This window comes from Aethalodelphis obliquidens, unplaced genomic scaffold (genome assembly GCF_003676395.1).
Source record: "Aethalodelphis obliquidens isolate GAN/ISIS:26980383/991018 unplaced genomic scaffold, ASM367639v1 scaffold52, whole genome shotgun sequence".
Taxonomy (NCBI): Eukaryota; Metazoa; Chordata; class Mammalia; order Artiodactyla; family Delphinidae; genus Aethalodelphis; species Aethalodelphis obliquidens.
In genome coordinates this window covers 1,816,981-1,833,163 of record NW_020837996.1, presented here as the reverse complement: position 1 = coordinate 1,833,163, position 16,183 = coordinate 1,816,981, and the positions used below count along the sequence as shown (strand labels likewise).

Here is a 16,183-nt window from a genome sequence, read left to right as displayed (position 1 = left end):
AAAATCTGTATTTTATCATAATCTTCTGTAAAAGATTCAGATCTCACACCTGCTGATTTCTTATTGAAGGGTGCCTCTTGGAGGGTGGAGGTCAAAATAGAATCACTGAGGGAACTTTTCCAAGCTGGCTTATTCTTTTCGCTGATTCTGATTCACCAGGTCTGTCATGAGACTTAAGCATATGTGTTCTGGAAGTGATTCAGATAGACTCTCTCCCTCCTCAACCTCAGCCTCACTCTACTTTGAGAACCACTTTAGATATGTATGTAAAGTCTGAAGCTGTGGGAGGCTGTTCTTAAAACAAATAAATATCAAGCACTGTTTCAGGCTGTTGGGATATATCAGGAAATAAAAACTAAGACTCTTGGCCTCATGCAACTTATTCTCCAAATAATTTGCAGTTATCTTTGAACAGCCTGTTTCTTAGTTTTGAGGGCTAATTAATACGAGGAAGACTCAGTGCCTTTAGTATTGATAAAGGAAAATAAGAACTGGCCTTTTGAGACAACAAAAGATGAAATCAGATTAGGCATGAAATCCAAGTGCATTCTTCATGAAGGTTCAATAAAGTCATCAGAATTTATATTAAGTAAGTGATTAGTGTTGATGATATGTATGCAGAAAGCCAACTACTGACTTTGCTGATGGCTTTTTGGGGTTTGCACTTAAGTAACCAGTGTTAAGAATGGCTTATTTCATCTCTAAAGTTCTCAGTCATTTGCAAGTAACTTAGTTTATAGTACCTAGGGGTTTCCTAAGTTTGTCTTGGTCTTCTTCATGTCAGTACAGAGAGCCGTTGCTCAACATCATCTTTACCTTCTGGCCACTTCTACAATTATTTATTTTTATTCACTGGTTCTTTTAAAATATGTCTCTTATAACACATGCTTCTTTTAATCAACCTTTTTGCAAGGTAGAATTTTAATTTACTGCCTTGGCTTTGTTTCTGGATTATTACAGCTTTTCTACTATCCATTGGTCTGTTTTTCCACTTTTCTTTCCATTATATTATCTTCCTTTTTTTTTTAACTGGCTTTGGCTGGTTTACTGCGGATAAAAACTATGCCTAATTTTTTAAAGCTTAAAATATTGCCATTAATCACTGGTATCATAACATCCTCTTAAGGCAAGTTATCTTGTTGCTCTGTCCTCTAAATGCAGCATCCAGAGTCAGAAGGCCTCTGGCAGGGATAAAAATAGCCTGCCTTCCTGCTTGCTGGTTTGTTGTTAGATTTACTGGCAGTAGGAAATCTTTCAAATTCCTTAATTGGGTCAGCTCTTTGCTAGTGACTCTCTAGACATTCCCTTCTGCCTGAAATTCTTAGATGCTTTTAGATCTTCCATCTTTGCACCTGCCCTGAGTTATAGTCAAAGCAAACCTTCTTTTGTTATGAAACCTTCTTTTATTCCGAACCCTTCCTCAATCTGTAGAAACAAATCCCATTGCTTTACTTACCTTAAAGATAGAGGTTCTTTTCTTTTTTTTTTTTTTTTGGCCGCTATACATTCTGGTTTTCAGCTATCCGATCACAATTGAAGAATTAGATCTGAGCTATTGGTACGGAAGAGATCCTCCTTGGCTTTTGTTAAAAGGAACATTTTTAAGTTCCTTTGAATTTTCACATTTCCTAAAATATTTCTGCTACTTTGCCTGTTTGGCTATCATAAAAGTAAAGAGTTAGGTTTTTTCTCTTCTCTCCCCCAGAGAAGAGTGATATCCTTGTTTGTAACTCAGAACGTTAGCAAACTCTCATTTCTCTGAAGCCAAAAATCCCGCAGATAGCCACTCCCTTCTCCAAGGTTCCAGTTTGGGTCTTATTTGGCTAAGAGGAATCCTTCCTTTCTTTCTCTCACAAGTAGAAAACTGTTGGTTATCTTTGGCTTATAAGTTAGTGACAGAAAAGGAATTAATATTAATTGAGCACATACTCTATACTGGGAGAATTTTCTGGGCTTTCTGCAAAAATTATCTCATGAATTTGTCACATGTAAATAGAAATATCTCTGTTTTACTTCAGAGAAACTGAGTAATTTGACCTATCTCACAAGATGGGATTGGTCCAACTCTGCACTTTTCACTGGGTGTTTCATGGCAGAGAGACCACCAGCTGCTAGCTTTGTTTTATTCACTTATTCAACAGCTATTTATTGAGTACCTTTCTCTGCTCTAAGCTCTGGGATGCAAGACGTGAAATCTATCCTCAAAGATTTTGTTGCCCTAGACTAGGAACAGAGCTTAGAGATAGGTGATTTAAATATAGTATAGGGCTTCCTTGGTGGCGCAGTGGTTGAGAGTCCGCCTGCCGATGCAGGGGACACGGGTGCGTGCCCCGGTCCGGGAAGATCCCACATGCCGCGGAGCAGCTGGGCCCGTGAGCCATGGCCGCTGAGCCTGCGCGTCTGGAGCCTGTGCTCCGCAATGGGAGAGGCCACAACAGTGAGAGGCCCGCGTACCGCAAAAAAAAAAAAAAAAAAAATATATATATATATATATATAGCATAATAAGTGTAAAGCGTGCTCTATGGAGCCCATAAGGCTGTCTGAACCAGGGAGCCCGTGGCTTGAGGCAGGGACTTTCCATAGGATGTGAGGCCTAAGAAAGAAGCTACCTGGACAGAACGGCGGAGGCTTGAGTGGTGAAATACTGGGGCCAGAGAGAAAGGAAGGCGTTCCAGACAGAGGGAGGGACCCAGAAGTAAAAGTTAATGGGCTCGTAGTTCTGAACGTGCAGAGTACCTCATGTGGGAAGGGAAATGGCATTGTGAGAGATGAACCTAGAGAGGTAGGCAAGAGAATTCAAGTATTTTTTACAAGCCCCGGTCTTTAAACTGAAAGTCAAATCTGTCCTGGAGAGGGGTTTTGTGTAGCCTAAACTGTGTAATTTAAATGGCTCTTTTGGAGGGGGCAAGACTCTCCGTCCAGTTGATGTCAGCCCCAGCCAGTGTCTCCTTTGTAGTTTTGAGTGGAAACATCTTTACTGGAAGTCGGTTGTATCACAGATAGGTCAGGGGGTAGAATAAGGTTACTGATTATGATTTGGGGAGTTACTTTTAGGTCATTGGAAGAAATTATTAAAAATGATTATCCTTGTATCATTAAATGATAGAACATAGTAAGCACATTTTTATTAGTTCATATTGATATGTGTTCTGCGTTTGTGTGAGTATAAAGCTGGTATTCAGAAATTGAATTTATTCCACATTTCTTGGACCTTGCTTGCGTCATCCAGGCCCCCACAGCGCCATCTTGCTGCAAGTCTCAGGCAGTGTTGGTAAAAACAGCAGATGCAGAAAGGCAGTTACAGCACCTCCTTTAAAAAATTATTTATGGCAGTATAGCTTTGGCTTACTTAGATATGAGCTAAATAAAATTAGCAGGAGCAAAATCAGGAGAAGCATCTCTAGTTAAACAATAACAAATAATGTATATGTGTGTATGTATGTATGTGTGTGTGTGTGTGTGTGTTGTGTCATGTGCATAAACCTTTTAATCGGTTTTAGAAATGGACCTAAGTCCATGCCTATCCTTTCCCTATGAGAAATTTTTAACGATGTCCACTGAAAACCTCTCCTTTTTTGTTGGAGTATCTAGATTTTTATACTGTGAGTCAATAAAAATACTAACCCAGAATTTCATGCTTCTTGTCACTTCTTTGGACTGCATGGCTATATTTTAGACAACCTTGCAGAGTTATCCCCTGTTATCATTCCTTGGCCTGTACCATGACCCCAACAATGCTGGCATGACTGAAAAAGAGAAGGCCATAGCATGAAATCTAATAGTGCTATAGACCATTTGATATTTTTCGTTGCTTGTGTGTTTGAAATGGCAACATTTATTGTATCATTTACTGCTGAATCATCGGTAGCAATAGTATCTGGGTTAAATTTTAGAAAACAAGGGTACTTTACCTAATTTTGAAAATAATGGAAACATTTTAGAGTATTTCCTTCTAGTCTTTTCTCCTTCCATCTCATTAACTCAGTTACTTTAGTTAGTGTCTTAAAAGAATATGATAATATACACTGTTGTTTTGAGCACCTCCTCCCCCCAGCAATTCTTAGTCATTCTGGTTGATAAATATTGGTTCTTTCCAACTCGCAAATGCTTAGCATACAATTGCCTAGTTCGAGTCTGAATCTTTTCTAGGCTGTAGAATTTGGTAGTGTAGTTCCCCAGAGTCACACTGTATCAGTTGCCTATATTTGGCTAGGTTGAGTCATGTCACCAAATATAGTCTATGCCTTTTGCATGATGTATGCCAGGCTTCTGGCTCCAAATGCCACAGCTGGCCTCCAGAGATGACTGCTTTTCCTGTCAATTGCGTCCCTTAAGGTTAGGACTGCTGAGCTGGCAGTATTTCTTTGCATTTATAACACAATCAATACCAAGAGCCTCCAAAGATTGAATTTTATCCACTAAATAGGTTTACTTGCCTGAAATCCTAATGCCTTCCTTCTCCCTTGAGGAATTCAATTCTAGATGTGCCCAAACCTGAGTTATGTTTATAGATAGATGAGTTATCAAAAAAACCAATGAAACAAAACCCACAAACACTGGGTTATATTCATATTTAGATATCGCAGGGATTTTTATTTTACTTCACTTTATTCATTTGTGAAGTGCTGGTGTTTTAAGTTCAGTGGAATGAACTAATTAAATGCTTACCTGGTGCCCAAACAGGAAACTCGAGGAACCTACGTTTTAAAAAAAAAAAAGCTCTTGGGAGTTCCCTGGTGGCCTAGTGGTTAGGATTCTGGGCTTTCACTGCCGTGGCCCAACTTCAGTCCCTGGTTGGGGAACTGAAATCCCACAAGCTGTGTTCTATCAGGGGGAAAAAAAAAAAAAGCTCTAGTTCCTAAAGGGGGCTATTACTTAAAAGAGATAAGAAAGTTAGCCAGTAGCTGAAATGATTACGTGAGAAGGTTGGCTGTTGCAATATAGATAGAAATAAAATCTGGTGAGTTAATATAACAAGGGGTTTCCGTTTTGGGAAAGGCGCCCTGGAAAAAAATTTGAAAAACAAACAAGCAAACAAAAAAAGATTTGAAAATATCCTCCATTGGAAACAAAGAAAGAGGGCCACTGTCTCAGAGGGAGGGAGGGGATTGTCAGTAATCTAGCCATGGAATAGAAAATGCAAAAATGCCGGTGAAAATTAGCATCCGTAGAGCAGAGAGAATATTAGAGCAGAAATAAAAGGGGTACAGGGAGAAGGTGAAAGGCTTGTAGAAGACAAGGCACTTGTCCCATGGCACTTATAATGGGAGCTTTCAGAGAATTTCCAGAAAGGAAGTGATATATATTCTCCATAATAGATGTCATGAGTGGATGACTCTAGATATTTTAATTACAGAAGAAATTTATAGAAGGAAAGGGCAGGTAGGATAGGGAAGCATTATGAAAGTTTTTTTCAAAGGTTTCTTAATGTCACTGCTAATATTTTAAAATTGAAGTAGAAGGCATTGCTGCTGGTTTAACAAAATATTACAGGTATCTTTACTACTCAGAGGCCAGAACTAATTCCAGCCTGACAGGACTCATGAGAACAGGTCAAAAAATAAAAACAAGTATCACTTTGAGAGTTAAACTGTGAATTTTGCCACTGATTCTTCAGTGCTCTATTGTCTTAGCTGAAGGTTAGAACTACTGCATTTAGAAGTCTAAGGATCAGAAAAAGTCTCAAACGTTACCTACCTTGGGGGTGGAGGGTGGCATCTCTTTAGGAGGTGTGTGTTGAGGCAGACTCTGAGAGAACTGAGTTAAGGGATATTTTTGTGCCTGTCAAGTTGAAATATTCTTATCTCTCTCTCCGTAAAAGGTACCCCAAAGGTGAGTTTCTGATAAGGTGGAACTTGATTTGTTAAACTGGGCCAGCTAATTTGGGAATTTGTTTTTTGGATCCTCATCGTTAATTATCCTTCCTTAGTATCAAGTAAGAAGCATTATAGTTCATATGGAACAGCCCTGGTTTCAGTTGGAGTGTTAGAGTATCTTCAATTAGATACCCAATTAGAGTATCTTCTTAGAAATAGCAAAACATTTTCTTAACTTCAGTTAATATTGTTAAATATTTTTGTTTCTGTGTTGACTTATATCATCTTTTTAAAACATGTTTTATGATAAATAAAAATGGTATGAGTGATAGCTGTTAATTCATTTACCAGAGGGTTTTACAGCTACAAAATTAATGCAAATGTTCCATCATGGAAAATCAGCTGCTACTTTGAGTCAAGTGATTCAGAAACAGCACTCCCTCCCTCCCTCCCTCCCAAGTTTTTAACAGTTAAGGTCATGTTCTTGTTCCAGCATCTCAAGTCTATGCTTTTTTAAAGATAATACTTGTGACAGGTCATATGATCTGGGCTTGTAGTTAAAGCAGTTCAGCTGGAATTCACTGGATTTGGATACTTGACTGTGTGCATATGAGCATTAAATAATGAAGCCAATTTTTAGGAAGAAATTGAAATATCAAAATTAATTTTCACCTCCTCCTTGCCCGTCTTCATCCGTACCTCTCTTCCCTAAATAGGAACATGCTGAAATTTTAAGTGGAGCAATTAACAACTTAATTTTTTAAATCCTTGTATTTGGTTTTAAATGGTAGAAAAATTAAGTTCAGATTTTGTTTCACATGAGACTCCAAGGTTTGCACGTGGATTAATTAAAGCTGTTAGCCATAGAGAACAGTTTTCTCTTTTCATGGCATGAGTTTATTTCTGTGGAGACTATTTCAAAGAAGTAGGATTTTGAGAGACTGAAGGATAGTTGTGGTCTAAAGTTCCTTTTTAAAGAGTTGTAAATGTGTGGCTGGTGGATTGATAGGACCACGTATTAGATCTGGCTCCCGCAGTGTTCTCTGGAACTAGGTGGAGTCTTCCTGGCATCTTGAAAGGCTTGCCCCAGCCTCCAGGCCTGGGAGAGCCTCTGCTTACCCACCTTTTCATTGTCTTAGAGAGTCTGTTGTGGTTCTGTGGAGTCAGAGTTTAGACTGCTGGTTTCCTAATTGGAATGTTTGTAATTCTGAGTCAATTTTAAATTCTCACACTGCTTCTGATGTATAGAGTGCTAGACAGTGGTGGGTAATTAACAGTGAAGCTCCCCTATCCATTCCTTAGATGAATAAGACTTGAGGGTTCTCCACCATTCTTATGAAGGGCATGGGGAATATGGAGACATGAAAATGTTGTCATAGTGAGTTTTGTAACTTATAGTATAGAACTAGTTACATGATGTGTAGTCTAGCTACCTCAACTTGCATGTAGAAACTCTTGCAAAACAGAAATGCATTCCCCCCCCCGCCTTTATTTGTGGCTACCAATTTGGAAGGTAGAGCATCCTCCCAAAATTTTAGACTTTCACAAACCCTTTTCTGGAGGGTATCTTGGGTGCCCATTTTAGGTTCAAAATTCGAAGGAAATTAACCCAGCATTTGCTGAATGCTATTGTGCCTCTGGGCATTGTGCTGTGTACTTTGATATTTTCTTCATGTGTAAGTACAATGAAATGTGCCTCTTTACCTTCTGTACTTACTCCCCGAAATTTGAATTTAAACCCATTAGTGTGTCTGTACATGTAGGCATAAGACTGGCACTTTTGTTACGAATTATATAAAAAAATGCTACTGCTAACTACATACTTTTAAAAAGCTATGAAAAACTACACATGAAAGAAAAATTGCACATTTATGGGGAAAAATATGAAGATTGTTATTATGAGTTGGTATTAGAACATAATGGTATAAAAATTTCCTTTGGATGGGGATTTGGGAATTAGAATAACCGAATAGTTAAATATAAGGGGTATTTTATTTTCCCACTTTGAAACTTTCCCTTTTTGAATGTTTGTGAATGTGCTGTTTGATATGTCAACTGACTCTGTGTGTTTATTAGCACAGCTAAGTTTTATCTCATAATACGGCTTTTTAAATACCTATTAAACAATTAATTCAGCTTTGTTGTTGAATACATTTAAACCATCTATGAAAAAAAATAAATTTAGTAACGGCCTTCTTTTACCCTCAGGTCGTCTAAACTATTCATATCCAGGATCCGATAGCTCTCTGCTTATTAATGGTAAGTGATAATTGATTCACCTTAGTGAAGTTCAAAGAACTGTAACAAGTTAGTACTGGGTAGAAAATACAGTAGTTAAGCCTCAGCAGGTGGAGAAATGACATTAGTTTGCTCTGTAATGAATATGCAAGTTGCTATTAATCTATCACCTATTTTATGGATAATTATTATTCCTCCAAATTAGAGCAGGAACTTTTTTTTAAACTTTGAGAGCCAGCTAATTTGCTGTCTTGAAACTGGTGACAATGAGAATAAATGAGACTCCCATAATGACACATAAAGAATGGCTTAATCCAATGTTAGCTTCTGTAGAGTGACCTTTGAAATGTCAACATAAAAACCATTTCCATGTAGTTGGAAAAGTGTTCCAGGAGAAAGGGGAGGTAATCAGAGATCGAAAGTCAGACAAAACAGCCTGAGACCACAGGGCTTGACACTGCAAAGGACAAGGTCATTCACTGTTTGCTGTCTAATGACAAGAAAAATGAAGTTTTATTAGCCTTTGCAGTGCCTTCGGTAAATTCTCCTTGCCTATTCTAAATATTACCACTGCGCTGTTGAGTTCTCTTTTTATGTGCATATTCTGAAGCAAACTAAATTTCACACGGAAGGAGGGGCCATCTACTCACAGAAGGAATTAAAGAATTAAAAATTGTCTTTTTTGTAGTACTATAGTTTAAAATAATTGGGTGGAATATAGAAGTCTTGTTTACTTCTTTTCCATTCTTTTACTGTTGAATATGGATTTCAAATTTGTGTGTTCTTAATGCCTTCCATTTGCCAAAACTCATTTTCAGTCCCACCACTTCTGTGAATTACTCTTGACCAAATAACTATATTCTGCTCATTCCCCAAACAAAGCAAAACCAAAAAATCCTACTCCTTGTCCATGCTATAGTATGAATGAGGAATTAACAATTGCTTTTATGACTGGATTTCTTTTTGCTTAGTGTTTAAAATCAGTGTTCTGTAGAATGTAAGATTGTTGAGCCAAGAAATGTTAGAAGGAGATTTGATTTATGAGAGTTGCTGGGTGCATTAGATCCTCTGGAGACTATATGGTTTGTAAAAACCTCACTTGTTCATTAGTCTTTAGTCTTTTCGTGCTACATTTGCCAGAAATAATGCCAAAATATAATATCTCAGTGTAAATGTGTGTAGACCGAAAACCAAACACAGTGGTGACAGTGGCATCAGGATAAGGGGGGTAATATAAGGCTTGCCATTGTAGCATGGTTTCATCTTTTCCTGTGGAACGAGTTCCAGAGTCAAGTGCTGGAAATCACAGGGAACCAAGATTTGAGATACTGTTGTGTGATCTTAGGCAAAGTGATCAACTCTTTGTTGTCCCAATTGCTTCATGAAGTTGCTAAATTAGATCAGTTGCCCCTGGGGTCATCTTTGTTGAGATGAGAAAAAGAAACACTCTCTAGTGGGTTTCCCTTAAAGCCCAATTCACTTAATATTTTTTGAGTCTTTTATGAGATTCTTTCCTTTTACCTTCCCTCCCCCCCGCCCCGTTAATGTTCTTTCATTTAAGAATAGATTATGTTTTAACAACCCTTACTTGGCAAAGAAAAAAGAAAGGTAACTTTCCCCTCTGAATGTTTATGTTTTGAAATTTTATTGGCCCATAGATTCTAGAAGGAGACTAGATGGTTTTTACTGTTGTAGACATGGAAATTTTGTTATAGAAGTATACTGACTGAGGTTAACATTACCTCAGACTGAAAGATAGGATGATAAAGAACAAAGAGATGTCAAAGAGGGGAAACTTGCTGGCTCCTCAGGCAAGACCCAGAATATGGGGTTATGGCTGCCATGCTCTCAGATCCAGTATTCAGCTTTGCAAGGTCCCGGAACTTGATTTTGTCAGATTTGATCAAGTGCTAGTTCTTAATAACAAGCCAACTAGGACCGGGTGCCAATTTATGCATTCATAATGAGGAGTACAACTTCTGGGTAGACCAGATGCTAGAATTTACTGATAGACCCATTCTTTGATAGCAAAGTGCAGGTTTTGGAAGACTGCTTAAAAATCTTGAAATTAAAGCAAGGTGGGGGTGGAGGGATGTTAAGACAGTCCTTAGGCATTGCCCATTCTCTTCAGTCAAATTTATGAACCATCTTCTGTGGTGGATTGCTTCTATAGATAAACTGATCTCATTCATATGTTGATTCTTAGTAGCTTTGTTCTCAGTATAGCTCAGGTTTTGGGGATCCCCATATTGAAAATCTAGTATAATCCATTCATTATGTTTAATGAAGATAAACTTAAAAATCACAAATGCTACCTATTTCATAGGACTGTGGTGGAGATTTAAGTGCATGTGCAATCATTTAGCATAGCACCTGGCATGTAGTCAAATTAAATAATTAGAATGTCATTTTGGGGGGATTGGGAATATTAGTGCTAAAGATTTACAAGGGAAAAAAATACAAAACAAGGGATTATGATTGTCTATGAACGAACATGCTTTCTTTGTCTTATTAAGAGCGATAACCTGAAACTTTATTTACTTTTAAATACAGTCCCTTTGCATCTTACATCCATTCAGCTTTTTCTTAAAACTGAAAATAAAAGCCAGATATGTTGTGTTGCTTTATATTCATTATTCAATTTTAAGACTTTAAGGAACCATCAGGAGCTGTTCTTTCCTGTCCACCTAAATAGTCTACTCAGGCTTTTAAAAACCTTTAGAAAGGTGATTATATAGCTATACTCTACTTTGCTTCAACTATAACTTTCAGAGCTTTTTCTTCCAAGCCTCTGTTGAGTTGAGAACCATTTCTTGCTTTGTTTGAATAAAAATGTGAAAGACGGTTCTCACATCGACATTTGAATTTTGACATGATTTTTATTGTATAACTTGTTTTCAAATTTTCAAGCAATCACAAAGCGTTTTGGAAAGAAGTGGGGTTTAAATCCTAAATAAATAAAAAGAAAAAAAAGATTCAGAGTAGTCAGTCTACTAGCTTCAGCAATTTATATTGGAATAATATTGGAATTTGCATGTACAAAGATAAAAAGAGCTTACTTATCCAGTGGATCAGATTCAGATTGCTTTCTTTTTTCCCCTTGGCTATGCTCAGTCATCAGTTTTCAGATTATGCAGTTACCCTCATATTACCACTCGTGACTTTTAAAAGACACTGCCAGTATAATTCAACAAATAATAATTGCATGTTCTAGGGAATTATTATTGTTGTTATTAGTCATAGAGATATTTTTGAGGGGCATTCTTGGGGAAAATCCTTGGATTTTAAATGTATTAAAACAAAACAAAACAAAACAATTTTCTAGCTACTTTCTGGATATGGGATTAGTTTGCTAGGACTACTGTTAACAAGTACCACAGACTGAGTGGCTTAGACAGAAATTTATTTCCAGTCTTGGAGGCCGGAAGTCTGAGATCAAAGTGTCAACAAGGTTGATTTCTTCTGAGGCCTCTCTCCTTGGCTTGTAGGGTAGCTGTCTTTTCCTTGTCTTTACATGATTTTCCCCTGTGTGCAAGTCTGTGTCCTAATCTCTTGTAAGGACACCAGTCATTGGATCAGGGCCAACCCCGGTGACCTCATTTAACCTTAACCACCTCTTTAAAGATCCTGTTTTAAATACAGTCACATTCTGAGGTTCTGGGGGTCAGGACTTCAGCATATGAATTTTGAGGAGGGAACACTATTCATCCTGTAACAGATGCCGTTTCCTATTTAATCTTATACTTAGTAGGAAGATAGTTAGAATATCCATTTTATGTTACGATAAGCAAGCCTGAAACTTACTCAGTTTCTCAGCTAAGTCCGAAAGGAGTGCTAAGCATAGGCCAGACTCACCTTATATTCCTCTGGTGTGTCTTGGTTTAGCTCTGAGATAGATATCAGATTAAATGATTAATATTCTTTTTACCCAACTTGAAGCTTTATTTTATCCAAGAAAACTAATATTTAACCACCACTACCTCTGTATAAAAGTGCTCGTGCATGGTACTTTTTTCCCTAACCTCCCGTTTCACTGCTTTAGCCCTTAGGATTAGCTGCTTCAAAAATGAACCTTGTGGCAGGGAAAGTTATAGAACAGCAAAATATTGGGTTGGCCAAAAAGTTCATTCAGTCAGTGAACACGTTGTTCAATAAAGTTCTTCGTGAAAATGAAAAATGCGTCTTTCATTTTTACTTAAAACTGAATGAACTTTTTGGCCAATCCAGTAAATTAGTTTCGAACAGGTGCATGTATGTATGTATTTCCTAGCCTCTGTGGATGTCTCTCCCTTAGAAGCATTAGCTAAAACGTTTGCTCCTCCCAGAAGAGAAGATTATTAAGAGATCTTTTAAAGGTTAGCATAGAACAACACCTCTTAATTATAGTTCTTTGGAAGGAAAGGGAGAAGATTTTTGCTTAAAGGGGACGGGGGCGGGGCAGAAATCTATGAAAAGGGAGGGGAAAATTTACCCAGGAGAAATGTAGATTATAGTCACTTGCTGAAAATGTATATTGTATGGTTCTAGTTGCTACAGTAAGGAGCATGTTGAGAGATCCCTTCTTGAAAAAGACAATATGAAAGCAGACTATAAACTCTAAAGTGCTCTACAGTTGTTAGCCTTGGAATAGTAATGGAAAGCTGAAAGTAACTGTTGAACACCAATCTAAGAATTTATACATATGAGTTTACTTTTGAGGAAGAAAATTATTTACTGAGCGTCTGTCTGACTGACCATCATATATACATGTGGTATCTTTTATGATTCTCTCTTCATTTCTCCATTTTTATAAATAAGAAACTGAGGATTAGGGATATACAGAAACTAGAATTACATTCACACTCTGCCCTTCTGTAAGATAGCTCTTTATAAATAATCCTCTCATATCTTTATTATACCTTATCAACATTCTTTGAATATTGTTAATGCCAGCAGGCTAGTATAAACAGAAGCGAGTGTGACATAGGAAATTCTCTTAAGCATACATCTGAAGTAATGTTGTGACAATGAGCCCGTTAATAAATTAGGAGGTGATTTATAAAATCCTTTAAAATGATTCTTCGCATCTCTGTTGAATTGTATGCTTTGGTCTTTGTGATGATTTTCTGCTTTTGGGTTCTACCACCTTTATTCTTTTGTTAACAGATCAACTCCTTTTAGCTTCCAGGCTTTGATTTATATCTTTTTAACTGACTTACTAATTTGATTCCCCCACATACTTTTTTTTTTTTTGGTGCTACTGGAAAAGTCAGTTATTTGATAACATCTTTTAATCTGAGCCCTCTCCCCTTGTTTTTCCAAGTAGCATTGCTATCTGCCTTCTCAACATGGGGGCAGTGAGAGGTAGATGGAGAGGCTGAGGTAGGCCAGAGGTAGTGTGAATAGGATCAATCTTTCATTGCCCACTAAAAGCTAGTCATAAAGTCCTGTTATTTACAGAGTTGATTAGATGCCCTCGTGTAGGAAAGGATGCTTTTCTTTAATATATCATTTGTTTGTTTTTAATGTAAGTACCAAGAAGAAAACCCAAAAGGGTCCATTAGCAAATATAGTAATATAGTGTACACAGTAGTAATAAATTTAAATGGTGCAGAAAAGGATAAAACAAGAAGTGGAATCATTCCTTCTTTCCCCATCCCAGTCCGTATCCTCAAAGGTTCTTGTGGTTGTTTCTAGAAAAAACATTTGTGTACATTCCCACATATCTGTTTATATTTCCTTTATTTTTAAGTTCACGTAATAAGAATCATACAATACACACTTAGGCACCTCATGCAAACTACATTTTAGAGAGCTTTAATATGAACACATGAATATGTGCCATATTTTTTAACTGGCTGCACTCTTTGTTATGAACATATCACTATTATGGATAATTTGTTCCTTTTGTGCCTAACAAATGTTATAACATGAGAAAAAGATACTTTTAAAGAGATAAATAAATGATATTTTCATTTTTATAATGAAATATATATATAATGTGTATTGAAAAAGACCCGGTAAGTCTTTCTGTACCTTTTTGCAAGTCTAGAATGCCAGACTACTGAAATTTTACTAGAGGGAATTTACTGATGAATATAGGGCATTTTTAAGCAATCTTGTAAAGACACTTTGGAAATAAAGTATTTATCATAGATCTAATAACAACATGCATCCAGAAGTTATAAAAATTTATAGCCATAATGTTTCCAGCCCATTAAAAAAATTCTTGAATCATTTTAATACTGAACATTAAATTATATAAATCAAAACTAAATAATAAATATAAAAGATAAACATATAAATAGTATTAATCTTAACTGATGGGAACTAGAAGATTTTTATTTAATAATAGTATGCATTTTTGAAAACTTTTAACAGTGTATATACTCTTTGGTAATTCACGGAAAATTCTAAGCAGGGTTTATTTTAGCTGATTTAGCCAGAAGTTTTTCAAAATATAGATTTCTTTAAACATATTTAAAGTGATTTTTTTTTTAACTGCCGCTTCCTCCAGTATTTGAAAAACATCAAATAATGTGCAACACTTGCAATCCTAAGATTGGAAATCTGACATTTTCCTCAGGAAAGTGGTGAAGCTCTGTGTTATAAGTATTTCATCATAATATGTTTCACCAAGTATAATTTGAAATAGGTGAGAGAATTGTGCTTAAGTACCGCTTTTGTACATAGATGAAGTGGTACCACTTACCATCCATTCTGTTAATGTCTGGGTTCTGGTTACATAGGTGTGTTCATGGTATGGAAAGTTCATTGAACTGTACACTTACGATTTGTCAACTTTCCTGTATATATGTCATATGTCAAAATCTACATTAAAATAATGTATAGCATTATAATAAGTGGAAATAAAAAATTTAAACATTCTCATTTTCTGTGCTCCAGAATGTCATTGTTTTTATTTTTTGGTAATACTTTATATTAATTTGCCTATTTGATTAGGCAGTTTTTGTAGCTATAAGCATTGTACACCTGTAACCTGTTTTCCCTAAATGTGGGAAAATGTTTCTAAATATAGTTTTTAGAATCTAATCGTGGAATTTAATCATGAATTCTTTTATATTAAGCAGCTTAATTTTGTGGTACAGAATCAAAGTTTGAAAGTACACATTTGAAGACTTGGAGAGTATTTGATTTTTGCTTTTGATCTATATAGCCTTTACTGTTCCTGAAACTCTACTTATTTTTGAAATAGCGGAAGCTATGAGATTTTTTAATGTTAATTTTGTAGCTTTTAAAAGCCCACTCTTTTCAAATATCTGTTTTCTCAGAAATCCAAGAAGCATCAATGAACTTTTTAAGATTGACAGAACCAAGATATTCAAATAATTAATTTCCCCAAACTCCCTTGTCTTTGAAGCAGTTGTATGAATAGAATATCTTAAACAACTACTTCTATGATATTTTTGTCTTTCTAACCTCTGTCAGGTTCACTAAGTGAGAAAATACATCCACTGCCACCCCAAATTTAAGAACTACTAAAGTGAAAATCTAACAGTTGAGGGAGATTTTACTGGTTTTAATCCATTTGCCTAAGTACTTTGGTGAAATTCAATGTTATCTAGTAATGATAGAAATTATTTTGGTATGAGACATAATTTCATTTTGGAAAATAGGTACATGGTACTTCTAAGTTATAACCCAGTTATAACTGAGCTGTACTTACTTAGCATTTATCGAGAGGGCTAAGAATGAAAACCCTGACCAGTTAGTGTAGTGATCTCTTAAAATGTGCTATAATTTCTAACTGGAAAACCTATCCCAGCTTCCTGTTTAAACTTCCTTTCCAGTCAAGAGACCTCACTTGTTGTGTATGCTGCTATTCTCAGCATCTTTCCTTGAGCATTACAGCACCCCTATTCATGCCACTGCCAGGTCTTGCAATGCCCTTTCTCTGTTTTCTCTTTAAGGTCCATCTCAGAGCCACACCCTCCCCTCTCTGTCTCTTTAATCAGAACGAGTTTCTCCTCCTCCTCTGCTTCTGTTGCACCTAACACTTATCATGCCTATTGCTGTAATGGTTACATTACCGTTATTTGCTTATGTGGCCACCTGGCCTTTAAGTTCCATGTAGTCAGACCCATGTGCAATTCATCCATAGTGTTTAGCAAGATCAGGCATGCATTCA

At 36.5% G+C, this 16,183-nt stretch overlaps 1 protein-coding gene across 3 annotated transcripts in view; it reads left to right on the top strand.

The window, feature by feature from the left end:
* Positions 1–16,183, top strand: part of CPEB4 (cytoplasmic polyadenylation element binding protein 4) — a 64,379-nt gene that overhangs the window by 30,428 nt on the left and 17,768 nt on the right. For 2 of the 3 annotated variants that reach the window (XM_027084265.1, XM_027084266.1), the window contains exon 3: positions 8,026–8,076. The exons of the other annotated variant lie outside the window; for it this stretch is intronic. In XM_027084265.1, the coding sequence (XP_026940066.1) occupies positions 8,026–8,076 (51 nt within the window). The remainder of the gene's footprint in view (positions 1–8,025; positions 8,077–16,183) is intronic. 3 annotated transcript variants of the gene reach the window in all.